The sequence below is a fragment of the Athene noctua genome, chromosome 2 (genome assembly GCF_965140245.1).
Source record: "Athene noctua chromosome 2, bAthNoc1.hap1.1, whole genome shotgun sequence".
NCBI lineage: Eukaryota > Metazoa > Chordata > Aves > Strigiformes > Strigidae > Athene > Athene noctua.
Window position 1 is genome coordinate 93,034,571 of NC_134038.1, and position 14,246 is coordinate 93,048,816.

At 34.2% G+C, this 14,246-nt stretch overlaps 1 protein-coding gene across 1 annotated transcript in view; it reads left to right on the forward strand.

The window, feature by feature from the left end:
- Positions 1-14,246, forward strand: part of EXOC2 (exocyst complex component 2) — a 131,254-nt gene that overhangs the window by 43,754 nt on the left and 73,254 nt on the right. The window contains exons 7-11 of the mRNA XM_074899593.1: positions 3,096-3,176; positions 7,019-7,164; positions 7,268-7,349; positions 7,832-7,934; positions 10,905-11,023. Coding sequence (XP_074755694.1) covers positions 3,096-3,176; positions 7,019-7,164; positions 7,268-7,349; positions 7,832-7,934; positions 10,905-11,023 — 531 coding nt within the window. The remainder of the gene's footprint in view (positions 1-3,095; positions 3,177-7,018; positions 7,165-7,267; positions 7,350-7,831; positions 7,935-10,904; positions 11,024-14,246) is intronic.

A 14,246-nucleotide genomic window follows, 5' to 3' on the forward strand; every position in this document is an offset into this window, starting at 1 on the left:
GGATTAGACAAGCTCACTGATCAGTAAAGTCTCCTGCTGAGTGAGTTTTCCAGCAAATCATCTCACTACAGCTGCCTTGCAGCTGTGTGATTGCTAGATCCAGCAAAAGGAATCATGTTGATGCAAGAGGAGGGGGATTGTCCCAGACAGCACCATCTCGCTGTTACATGGGGTTAGCACTCTAAGATAAGAGTAACTTGAGTGTCTCTAGATTCCTTCCAATCAGATTAGGTCTACAGTTTTGCTTATCTAAACTTCTAACTCAGAGACTTGTTGTCTGGTCCCCATGGAAGGGGCATGTACTTAGCTTTTTAAAAAACAGTTGATACCAACAAAGTAAACTTAGACTTTCTGATAAAGCATTTTTCATAACATTTTACACTATGAAAACTTAAAACTTTTTTTGTAACTCAGCTTTGGTATACATATGAATGTACTTATTGCTAAATCTGAATAGGTGTAAAAATAGCTTCAGTACACGCAGTAGCACATTAAACATGTAGATGGAAATATAGCAAATCCTATTGTCTGTACACAGAGTAATTTAGGTAGGTCTATGCTTTTTCAGTTTGTCCTAAAATACCTTATTTCGGGTCCCAAAGTATCTTTTGGTTTATGCTACCAGTTACACATGTTTAATATTCCTTTATCAGTACTTCACAGTGCTTTCCACCTTTCTGGAACTTAATACCTTGTTTTATTTCTATTTTTTGCCCCACTGACATCATCTGAACACACCTATGAATTGGCTTAATGGGATCATTTCAACACCACTATTTTCAAACTAAGAATTTCAAATAGTTTAGGCTGAGCCACTAACTTTAACATTTTTGACATTGGTAGCATTTATTTTCCATCCTCTAAAAGGAAAAGGGGAGAATAGTATTGCTATTATATATTCTTATCTAAAGGAGATGATAAAGAGAACTTTGAAGATGATGTTTTTTAAAACTTTCAGGAATTGGTTAATGATCATGATAGAATTTCTAAAGCTACCTTCAGAGTAAAAAAACCTGCAGTTCATGACTTGACATTTTTGAAAATTCTAGCATGGTAAATCATGTTCTTTCAAAACTTCTTGTTCTGTACATTAAAGGAAGTCTTCATCATGTTTTACCTTTTGTTGCCAATATATGTGCTTTAATAGAGGTTTAGATGCCACAGTTCAGTTTTGGAAATTTAGGTGTGTCCCCTTCAGGAGTAACTTTATAGTTAATTGGTCAGCAGTTAATGCTATGTAACTAATGGTTCCAAAATACTAAATTTTTTAAATCTGAGGCAATATGTAACTTAGTTTTTTATCCACATCCATTTAGAAAGCATCTTTCAAAAATATGCTTCATAGAATGATTTATAAATTATAAATTAAAATTATTATACCTTGATGTGGTTCCAATAGTATTTGCAACATTTGATTTTAAACTGTTTATGTTGTGGTTGCTGTTCTGATGAACTTGCCTTTCAGTATTTAACTTTAATTACAGTGCAGTAATTGGCTGCCCCTGACTGGAACTGATGTATATAAATGGAATAATACTATAATATCATTAGAACCTTTAATGTTTTTGTTATAAAATGGTAGCGGTATTCTTGTAGGTAAGTGGTGTACTTATCATACATAAAATATGCGCTACAATTAACAACACAGCGTCTTTTAGGATAGACCTCTGGTCCTTAAAATATGCCAGAATCTCTTAGTTTTAGTTCACTTCATTTGTGTTGATTGTCTTAAGAAATACAGTGTCCTAAATTAGAATTTTTTTTTTTTTTCCCCTCTAATGATCTTAATAACAAAAATGAAGAGGTGCCTTTGCATTTTCAGGAAAGCAAAGCTTCCTGAAATTCTTTGTGTAGGATAGAGAGATTAAAGGGTCAAATTAGATGTTTGAGAATAATGGAATTTTTTTCCTTTTTTTAAAAAAAAAAAAAATCTCACGCATACCGTTCTTGCCCTGCCCTGCCCTACCCCCACCCCGGTGAACATTCCTCCTCTGGAGGCTGGAGACTATCAAGGGCCATCCTGTTTCAGAATAGCCATCCTCTCTCAATGCTTCGAGTAGGACTGAGGCAATAGGGCTGCCTTACTACAGATGAAAAATGTTAAAGGAAAATAATATTTTAAAATAATTGATTTATATATGCTGTATGCATATATGCAGGAATGCTACCTTTAAAAAACAAAACAAAAAAAAAAAAACAAACAAAAAAACCCCACTGATCTGTGCAGGTTGTACTGAAGAGAGAAGAGGAGGGAAGGAGTATCTATACTCCAGTCACTGTTCATATTTCCTGAGTTGTATAGTGTAATCAGACTATGCTGGTAAATCTTTCCCTTCCTGAAAAAGAAATCATAATGAAACAGCAAATTAATGCTGATACTGTGCATTTCCACATTCATTAATAATACCATCTGGAAACAAGAGTTGGGGCTTTTGGTGTGTTAGGACAGGATAAAAAATAGCATCTTCAGAAAAGCAAAGCAAACTCCCCTCTGTTTGCACATTGTTTTGAGCAGAAGTATTGCAGTGCTTCTGTGTAATGGTTAATGTAGTGTGTTGCTACAAGATACTCTTTAAATTATGTGGTTTGAGAGTGTATTTTTTTACAGATGAAAACAACTCATGGGGGAATGTTCTAGTACTTGATGGGGTCATCCGCATTCCCCATGACTCTATACTCTTTCATTATTGGTAATTCCTCTTTGAGATCAGTATAAAAACTTTGCCTAACAAAGCAAAAGTATTTTGTGAGTGAATGATACTTACTTTTCATACTACTAAATTGAATTAACACCTGTACGACAAGATAGCTAATTGGGATTATTCTCTCCACTTTTTTCTTTTCTTGAGCATTACAGCCTTGTTTGAGAAGGTACAGGAAGTCTGTGTCAAAGTAATGGTTAAAGTTCTGCAATGTCTGGCTCTATGCCCTGTCCTCCAATAGACTCTGCTGCCATGAAGCATGTTTGTATTTATGTCCAACAAGAAAAATAACACTTTATTTTTAAATTTAAAAATGTTTAAAAGTGTCACTTTGATGTAATGTATTCCCACCTATTAAAATGTTCTGCATTTTAACTAGACACTTTATTCCAGCAATCCATCAAAAACTGGAAGCAGATGGAACGGAAAAAGTAGAAGGGTCCATGACGCAAAAACTGGAGAATGTACTGAACAGTAAGTTTTGTCCTTCCAGCAGCAACTATTTATGGGCTTTGGACTTTCTAACAAGCTTTAATATATTTCTAGGAATATGGTAGAAAGTAGAAAACAGTACAGTCTCTCTTGCCTTCTCCTGTTTGATGGTAGTGATTTTAGGGTGTGATAGTACATCTTTTAAAAGAAGTAGCTTTTGCCATGATTTTCAGCAACCTTTATGATAAGAGAATAAATGTCAAAATATAGGTGCTCTAAAGCACTTTAATTTTGGTGGTATCTCAATTTTGAGTGAGCAAAGAAATCAGAGGGGCTATATGGATAGACAGAACTGTAGAAGTATGAGCGAAGCTAAATACCAGGATTGTAAGAAGTTTGAGCAAAAGAGGCCAAAAAAACCCCAAATAAAAGCTGTTTGCAATAACAATGTCTATTACAGAACCTTTGTCACTGTGCTGCCATTTAGACTATTTGGAATTACCATTCTCTTTAGAACCTTTGAAAACTTGTCAGTATTTTCTTTTCTGTTTCTCTGTGTTAGCTGTAAAGTTGCATTTGAGAAAGAGGGCTTGAATTTGCTGCAGTTCGGTATGTGTTTCATCAGATCAAAAAAGTTACTTTTTTTAATTCTGGGACTTCTGCCAAGATAATTTTACTTTGTTTCATTGTGATTTTTTTCACAGAGGAAGGGATGTTTCCCTTAGTGCTGTATCAATAAGCAGGAATGACATGCAGATAGCTGACTCAGTGTTGGAAAGTCTGAGTGTGTTTTATGAAACCAAGAAAGTGACATGGAAGTTCACTGTTTTTCTTCTCTTGTATGAAGAAAGCAGTGACTGTATGTATGTTTGTGTGGGGAGCGCAAAGAAAGCAGGGGGTTTTGTGAACAGCTCTAACTCTTTTCAGTAGAGATTCATTAATGCTTACAATAAAGATGTGGGTTTGAACATTGTTATTCCTTCATCTTTTTGCCTGGAATGCAAAATCCAAAAATCACCAAAAAAAACCCAAGAAAAAAAATTCACACACGCACTACATAAAGACTATAGTGTGTGCCCATTTGAGCAGAATATTTGATACATGTAAGGTAGGAGGAAAAAAGCATTTGATGAAATCTGCCAGTGCAATCCTCAGTGCTCTGTATTTATGCCATGTCATGCACTAAGCACAGATCGGTCAGAGAAGACTTTCTCTTTGACAAAATTGTGTGACAGATTTTAAATAAAACAGCAAAAATTTAGGTCTGTGACATTTTCCTACACACACTAATATGAGGCAAATCTACCTGTAATATATAATTGCTGTTTCACTTGATAAATGGTGGCTGAAATCTATGCAGATAATGCAGACTGTCTTTTTTTAAGCTGGATCTGTAGAGGAACTTGTGCCAGGCACTTCAGAGTGGAATTAAGTTTGGCTCTGCTATGAAAAGAATTGGCCGCTTTTCCTCCTGATACTTTGCAAGTCATGATGGGTGGGAGGCAGGGAAGTAGGGATACAAGGATTTAAAAAGAGTAAATAATATTATGCAAAGTAGTTTAGGATCAAAGCTTTGTTTCTTGTCTGACCATTGAAAAGCTTCCATAATCCATGAGTAAGAGGGCCTGCTTTCAAAAATGACTTCAAACCTTTAGCTGAATTTTACATTTTTATGGACTGTAGGTGCATATTTTGAGAGACAATTGGTGTTGTGAGTTTGATTACAAAACTCCTAAGAATAAGGATGTTTTCCACAAAGTCTGAATGTATGTTAAGAGTGTGACAAATTATTGGATTGAAATGGCATGGGATAGTAGAAGCACAATCTGGTGTTATAGTTGGAATTGTAACTTCGGAGTTTTTGCTAAATGGTTAAATTTAATTGCTAAACAAGCTATTAAATATATATTTATAAAAACATATATTGTGCTTTAAAGAGTTTAGTGAAGAATTGTATTTTAAAGGAAATCAATCAAATTATGTGGTGGTTTTGTCAGGCTCTGTGAAAGACAACTGTTGGATAACTAGAGATTTATTTTGAGGTTAAAAATATGCACACAGTAGATGATTCATCTATTTTGAAAACATAGTTAGTCAATATAGGACCGGAATCTTTATCCATGGATTATTTAGGTTTAGATTATCCATCAGTAATCAAGAGATAGAGCATTAATGTAGAAAGGATTTGGAGGGGTGAGGAGGGAAGAAACTTTACAATTTTTAAAATAAATCTAAAAAAGACAGGGCTGTTTGCATGAAGTATTGAATTTCATTAGGACACTAATGAGTAATCTGACATATTTCCATTTCTATGTAAACCAGAAAAATTGCCAATAGGAAAAAAGCTAAATCATTTACTTGAATTTAGAATTTCTACAGCAAATTAATTCATGAAGAGATGAAGGTGTGTAGTTTTAAACTAAAGGTGGAAATCACTGCTCTTCCTGCAGTCATCAGTTACCTTTTAAAAACATTTGTATCAAATTTTAAAAAATGCTTTGTGAATATAACTTTACTTCCTATAGTACATTGCTTCTTGACTGTTAAAAGAACGGACAAGAAACATATGAATTCAAACAAAATAAATGTTACTTTCTAGAAGGATTTACAAAACAAGCATTTATTTTAACCTGGAGAAAAATCGTACTTTATCAGTGATCTGTATTTAAATGTCCAGCTAGCTGTTTTCATTGTGCATTTCTCCTTAATGGATTAAAGTATTCTATGCTAAATAGTATGCAGTAGAAATAGCTATCCTGACAAAACTTTTTTTACATCAAGGCTTCAAAATTTCAACAGAGTTTAAACATTATTTAGATATAACAATTATTTTACAAAGACTACTTTTAACATGAGCAGGCCACCCACAGTGTTGACTAGAGAAAATGGCATGCAAGCCACCCAGCGAGACTGATGTAATTTTTTTTCATCTTTGCTTAAAGTATAGTCACTAGACCAGATAATGTAGAAACTTCTACACACAACGATCAAAAAGGCTAAAACAGTTCCACTTTTTTTGGTTAATTAAAAATAAGTCATGAGGTGAAAAATGCAAATACTTGCATGCGATGTAAATCTTCACTACTATAAATGAAATTCTGTTAATCTCTGTTAGGAAATAATCCCTATTACAAAACAGAATACTTTTTAGTCTGGATAGAAAAGGTTTTAAGGCTATATTTAATGTATTTATTGAAGAGTATTCACAGATAGTATAGAAACTTAATTGTATGGAGTTGTTGACCAAGGCTTGATCCTGTATGTAATGAAGCCAATAAGACTTTTTTAATGCAATGTGAAGATAATTTGTATTCATTCTGTTAGCGATCAGCCAGTTTGACTTTCTTCAGTCATGTCTTTGTCTTCATCATTGGCACTTTTAAGCAAGTTACTTAAATATCACATATTGTTAATAATTATTAAGACTTAATTTGAAAACAAAGAAGTTGTTTGCAAAACTCAGGGATAACTGTTTTAGCTATGATGTTAATTAACATAATGAAATTATACTTTTGTACAAAGAAAACTTTCTATGACTTTTTCTATATCCTGAAACGCATAATTTAGTTGTAAAATGTAGATCTGGAGCCAAAACAAACTATAAAATATCTGCAGCAAAGTTAAGCATTTGAAATAAGAAAGAGTGATTGTTTTTAATTGCACAGGGGTCTTACCACATTAAAATGCTAAGTGGTTCACTTTGAAATAGTATTTCATCAGTTATAAAATGTTAACACAGTTGAATAAAAAAATATAAAAATTTTACAGTAATTACTCATTTGTTCTAAAAAATCCTTGAATGTCTCATTAAAATGAGGAAAATCTGTATGTCATTTGAACTGATTACTTGCTCTACTTTCTTACTTTCATCCTTTTTAAAATAGGAGCCAGTAATACAGCAGATACCTTATTCCAAGAAGTGCTGGGTCGCAAGGACAAAGCTGATTCAACAAGAAACGCGCTTAATGTTCTTCAGCGTTTTAAATTTCTTTTCAACCTTCCCTTGAATATTGAAAGAAATATCCAGAAGGTATAATCCTTTAAAAATACTCCTCTATTTGCTGAAATTAGTCTGTTACCTTTTTCTTAACAAATATAAATTTTTGTGTGGGTTTTGTTTTTGTTTTTTTAAGGGTGATTACGATGTGGTTATTAATGACTACGAAAAAGCGAAGTCACTCTTTGGAAAGACAGAGGTTCAAGTATTCAAAAAATGTAAGATACGAGTTCTGTTGTTTGTGCTTTTTTTTTTTTAATTTAAAGGCTTAAAAGCACATATTAGTCTAAAGACATTTATGTGGGTTTTATGTGGGTTCTAATCCATAAAAATTATGGATTTGTAGGAACAAATTAAACAATATTTCTGTCAAGTTTTCTGAATGAGACTACAAAATGTTAATAAATCAGCTGTGATTTCATACTTATTAAGGCTTGGTATTGCTGGACATAAAGGTTGCAGTAATTAAAATGTGACTTTGGGTCTCTTTCACTGGCATATTGTTGGAAAGACTTCAGCGTCCAATTTTCTGTTTTTTGTAAAGCTGTCGTATACAAAATTTTCAGATATGGCTTGTTATGAGTTATATTGATTTCCACATTAACAGAAGTGTCTGATTCCCTAGGAAAAATAACATAATTTTCAGTTCATACCACTGCTGAAGACTCACATTGGAATTATTTCCTCTCCCTGCTCTTAGATTATGCTGAAGTTGAAACCAGAATTGAGGCTTTAAGAGAACTTCTGTTGGATAAGTTGCTTGAAACTCCATCAACATTGCATGATCAGAAACGTTATATAAGGTAATCACTTTACTAGTGCCTTCATCAGACATATGGTGTTAGATGTGTACTTAAATCTGTTCCCTAAATAGCATAGTGACTATTTTTATTATGGTTTAAATTTTAAAGCTCTGAGTATTTTGATATTTTATGATCATATAAATAATGACAGTGGATTAGTACTTGATTGTTTATTGAGTGATTAAAAAAAGTTCTTGAATGAGAATAATTCAATGCAGGATAATTGAGACTGAATTTAGTTTTTTAAAATCTTTAAGGCATGTCTAGATTCTGTTGCTTCCTCTAAACCATCATATTGCAAGTTATGTCTTAAATGATAACTCACAGGTTGCAGATCTCAAAATAGATTCCTTATTAGCTTCTCCTACACTTCAGCTTGACTTGGTGTTGGAATGGAATCGTCCTGAGTCAGATAATAGAGAGATTTTAATCCATAATACTGTCATTTAAATTTGAGTTTGGCTCTTTTACTACTTGGTCTAAATAATGTAGTTCCTTTATATTACATGAACATGAACCTGTTGCCCAGTTTTCACTAAAATGCCTGGATTTTCTGTCATTCAGAGTGCTGATGTCAAAGTCTACTGTAAGCATACTAACATGAGCTGGTTGGTCCTTATTCTACTGGTAGACCTTAACCTGCTGTACAGTCATGGAGCCAAACTTTAGAGTGCTCTGGAACATTTGATGGCTTTACTTAGAAAGCTTTTGAGTTTTGGATGTTACTAGGGCTCCTAGTGTAGCTTGACACTCAGTGCTTTTTTCAGTTATGGCAAAAAATGTAGACCCCATGTGCTGTGCGAGAAGCATTCTTAAAACTCTGACACCTGCATGAGGACTTCGATGTTTTGTGTGCTCACCAGGCCCAGTCACACAGGACAAAGTGTGGTATTGGTATCTTGGGTCCCTTTATGTTATGTTTAGTTTATGATGACGGTGACCAGTGTACTTTTTTGTAGAGTACTTCTCATTCTTATGGGTGCTATATAAATATTGCTTATTTATTGGAACGGTATTCTAAGGTGAGTTGTTAAGCGGTTTGTGTCTCCGAAGAAGGCACTACTGTTTCCTTTCTATATCAGTCTTGAAAACCTTAAAGAGCAGCTTCTTTATCAAAGCTAAGTCTTATGACCTCTTCCAAGGATTCTTTGAAAGAATCAGAGTTGTATATGTGTTTGATTCTAGCATTTGATTTATCTTTTTTTGTTGTTTTTTTTTTTTTCCAGCCCCTTACCTTGAAGTACTGAATCTTTTAAAATATCCCAGTCGATGTTAAAGCAGACTGTGTTAATATAACTACCAAATGTATTCCACATGTACAGCAGTATAATGAAGGAGAGCAAGGAGTGGACAAATGTGGAGTAATTTCGTTCTAATGAATTAATAGAATCCCAGCATACAAAGTGATTAAATTAGATTCACTACTCTAGATATGCTAATATGGTTATAGTAGTGTAAATATTCTGGAGGCAAGGTGTGCAGACAGCTTTCTTCAGACCACTTCAGCTAAGGAAATGAATGAAAACCCAATTGTAAGATTATTTACATAAAACCTGCTATTTTTATAAAGTTTCTTCTTCCTTGATATGTTTGGTTTGTATGTCTCCAATGTCTAAGACTGAGCAAGACCTGAAATAGTGTGAGTTTCCCCCTCAGATATTCAATGTTTATCTTTATAATTAGACTTCAATTCATATTTTTCTCTTATTTTATTATGGTATTTACACTGATAATTATATTATAATGTTCAGAAGCAGTTTACTATATCACTTAACAGCCAAGAAGATGTATTTTTTTCCAAGACTGGTGGTAATTTTTTTCTTTATTTTGTACCTAAGCAAAGACTGAAGTCCCACTTAACACTGAGGAAGAACTTGAGCTCATAATTTTTAAATGTCACCCTGTCAAAACGGTTGGTTGTGTAATGTTCTCATCCATCCTAACCAATCCTACTTTGACAGTTTATTTTTTAAGTACTACAGACTGTTCTCAAAGAAGACAGAATTTTGTAGCACAATCCTAATTAACATCAGGTATTTTTGTAGTAATACAGCTTTTGTGAAGGAGTTAAATATTGCCTGCACTGCTTGAAATAATAAATTGGTGTACTTCACCTTGAGCTTCTTGAATTTTTAATCTGTCCTGAGTATCATTAATGCTGAGTATAATGGAGAGCATTAACCATTAGAGCAGCTACAGCTTTTTGAAAATGTGCCTTTGAAAGTACTGTTGTCAGATAGTCTTGAATGCCATACATTAGACTATATACTTCCATGTTTTCTTCAAAATCACAACACCTGGCTTCTAATACTCCTCCTTCCCTAAATACAGAGGATGTTTCGCTTATGTGTATTAGAAGCCCCAGTCTTTTTCATTATCTAACCCCCCTGCCTTTTTTTTTTCTTCAGACTGAGTGTGTACATCCTATTAAAAAAACCAAAACAAAAACCCAACACAAAAGCTTGGGAGCTTGGTTTACATTTTTATTGTGCATGTGTGTGCTAAAATTAATGAGCTGCCAAAAAATTAATTCCTTCTGTACTTGTTAAGGTTACATGATGATACAATCAGGATATATAAAGTGGGAAGAAAAATACCATGTTTTATGTGCTTGAGATCTCTTCACTGATTCCAAGTGAAACATGAAGTACTGAACTGCAACCTTGGCAGATAAAGAGCTTAGTTTCCCAAGTACTTTACTAGAAGGACAACTGAAAATACATGTTAATGTGATATTAAAAATATATGGGTTTGTTTATTTCTACAAGGTTTTTTGATGGAATTTTTCCTTGCTAAATGAAGAAGGGAAATTGCCAGGCTTGTGTTTGCATTGGGTATGAGTGTATCCTAACAACTATTCTTGAATTTTTAAAATTATGTTAGAAATATTTCTTGTACATCTTTGGTCTGTTTTAATGACGCCTTCAGTGTGTCAAGTCAGAGCTGTGATTTTTGGACTGGATTTTACAGATATCTTTCTGATCTTCATGCGCCTGGGGACCCTGCTTGGCAGTGCATTGGTGCTCAACATCAGTGGATTCTGCAGCTCATGCACAACTGTAAGGAGAGCTATGTTAAAGAACAAAAAGGCAAGGATATATTTTTGGTTGGGTTTTTTTTTTTTTTTTTGACATTTAGGAATTTGGCATTGCCTTTTGTTTGACAAGCTTTAGTGTACAAATGATATTTGGGTTTTTTCCCATCAATTTTGATAGCTTTTTACAAAGTTGAATACTGACTTGTATTATTTCTTTATTCTATTATAAAAACAAAACAGCAGTTGGAGTTTTCTTTTTGTTTAACTTATAACTTTTAAGCTCTTTACATGGGAAAAGCATTAAATTTCAATCATTTATCTGAAGCTTACTGTCCTCTTGAAATACTTCTTTGAGGTCACATGAAGTTTGGGTTGTTGTCTGAATCTGCCAGTTAGATTTCTTTGTCACAAGATATGTTTTTAGTATATGGATATGTGGAGCATTGGGGCATAGCAGAATAATGTGTAATTTCTTTATATGCAGTGAATCATAATAGTGTTCTCTTGTACTTTTTTCATGTGCAGTTTCAAAATTCAGGTTATACTGTTTAGGCACAGACCTGTGAGTTGGACAAATGGAATGTTTACACAATGTTATATAAGGCCAATATGAATACTTAGTTGTACTCTGTCTTTGTCTTTGCCAGTGCTGCTCCTCAAGAAATGCATAGCTTTCAGGTGTGGCAGCAGTTTAGCTACTAGGTAACACAGTTCATTACCTTAGCATATTTTTAAAAAAGAAATAGGTGGAAGTCTCTTGGCCTGGCATTTCTAGTAGTAAAATCTGAAAACTGGATTTTCAAATTTGGAAATGATAAGCAGTACCTTGTTTCTCAAGAATTCTTACAGGGTTTGCTGCTGTTTCTGAAATGAGTAGGCATATTGGAATCTGGCCTGTCTTGGCTTATAGGTAACTCCCACGTTTAGTGCATGTGTATCCCAAACAAAATAAGGTCTTTTATTCTGAGAAATCACAATTTTACTGCATTGAAGCTGCTGCAGAAATGTGCCGTGGCATTGCTGCAGGAGGCTATGACATCAAGTACAGAGTTCACAGGATGCATTGCATACAACAGCGATTTCATAAGTTTTAGCTTAAAGCTTGCACAGACCGTCTTTGATCCACAACATGGTGTGAAGTGGGACCTGCTGGAACACCAGATTGGTTTCTTGGCCTCTTGGTCAAAATTCAGAATGTTTCCAAATCTTCCCCATCTTCCCTCATCAAAACCATGAAACACCCCCACCACCCCATACAACATACAGCTGCCAGGAGTAAAACTCACTTGTTAACCAAAACAGCCATGGTTAAAAATTCTAAGCTTTCTTTTTCTCCTGTCACTTGCAAAATGTTATATAGCCCATCTCTCAGCTTTTTAGCAAGAAAAATAGGGGCATGAAGATACTAAGTGCTCAAGACTTTTTGTTTTAGTAGTCTATATAATTTTGATATGCAGGCTCCAGTAAATGAATGGAAAATATGTCTAAATTCCTAGACTTGTCTTGGAAAATCTCAACCTGTTTGGTGTTTTTATTGAAACAAATCTGCTTACCTTAGCCTTAATATCAAAGGGGCTATTACGTTAGCAGCTTTGTTTGGCTCACAGAAGAGGGAATTTAAATAATTTGAATGCCCAGCAAATGCATGTATGAATAGATAATGCATGTATGAAATAAATATTAATATATTATCAATTTTATTAAAGAGCTCATCAAATTGATGTGATCCTTACTGATCTGGTTTCTGTACAGATTGTAAAATACTCAAGAGTTGATTCTAGTTGATGGAATTTCTCGCTTAGTATCCTGTAGGACAAAGGAAGGTTGCTAAACGTGATTTTTCCTTTCCGTAGATCTTTAATTTTGGCATACGCCATATGGGAGAGTGAAAAAAGAAAACTCAGAAGAATTGGTTTTAACTGCCAAGTAGAACAATGCTGATTGTGATCAGAGACATGGAATGTATTTTATTCTACTTTAATAGATGTATGCTTTTCAAACAGGAAAAGTGTGGGTTTTTACTCATAGATATCAAATTGGTTATACAAGACTTTGAGGAATCTAATCAGCTTAAACAAGTTAGAAATCTGGTTCGTGTGTTCAAAAATTCACAGGCTGTTTTTAAGAGAAAATAGTAATAAACTTTCTTAACATTAAAGTCCTCCACTTAAAACATGCTTCCAAAAAAGATTCTTTTGAATATCAAGCATTTGGAGGAAGGGGTGGGTTAAAAGGCTGATACTCTAATGAAAAGGGCATTAAAACTTTTTCTAGGTTTCTCTTTTCAACAGGGATAATAGACATTATTTTGAGCAGATGGTAGTCTTCATATTGCATATGCTGGAATAAGCAGACAGTGATTACAGTTCCGCCTTGAACATACCACCAATTTCTGACTATTCTTAGCTTGGTTCTTCTGCTGACTGAATCTGTGGGTTCAAACTGACAGAGTCAAGACTTTTCAGCAAAGTAAACTCAGTAACAGGTATCTTATTTTTGCTCTCAACTTTCAACTGAGTTTGTGCCAGAGCATTTTGCTCCTATTTTATTAGCTGTCAAAGCAGAGCTGTGCTCTGAGTATTTACACGTGATTTTGCTACCTGAAATGGATTTGGAATTAGATGAAAGCCTTTGCTTTTCTTACCCGGAAAAGTGTTTTTTGAAAACTCTATTAGACAGTCTGGACAGGATTTTTGTAGCTGATTGTGAAACAGTAAATATTCTCAAAGAATTTATTTGCTGGCCATGATGTGTTCAGGAAGGGAAGGTTAACATAGCAATTATTTGCTAAACAAGCTAAAACCCAAACCTAAGTGAATTTTAAGAACTTACTCCAAATTCAGTCAATGATGTGACAAGCCAGCAGTGTACTCTGCGGGACAGGATTGTTCCAGTTGTCTCCACACTACTAGGAGGCTGACCCTTTAGTCATTACAAGTTAAAGAATTCCATTTTCTTATATAGAAATGGTATCTTCTCTTATCTTCTTCAAGAGGTTTAGTGACGTTTCATCTCATCCAGGCCACTAGTAATGGTACTCGGGCCAAATTCCCAATATTGACAAGAAATAAATCTACTTTTCTACATCTTCTTTAGGTTCATTATCTTTGTCTGATGATCGTCCTCTTGTTAAGAACTGTACTTTCAGGGCTTTCCTAAGCATAGTTGAAGAGTGGAGTGAGCTAACATACGTGCTGAGGGGGTTGAAGGTGCTATCAGAAAATTGTGTATTGGAGATGTACTTAAATACATGTTTATTTTGGTTTTATATCTAA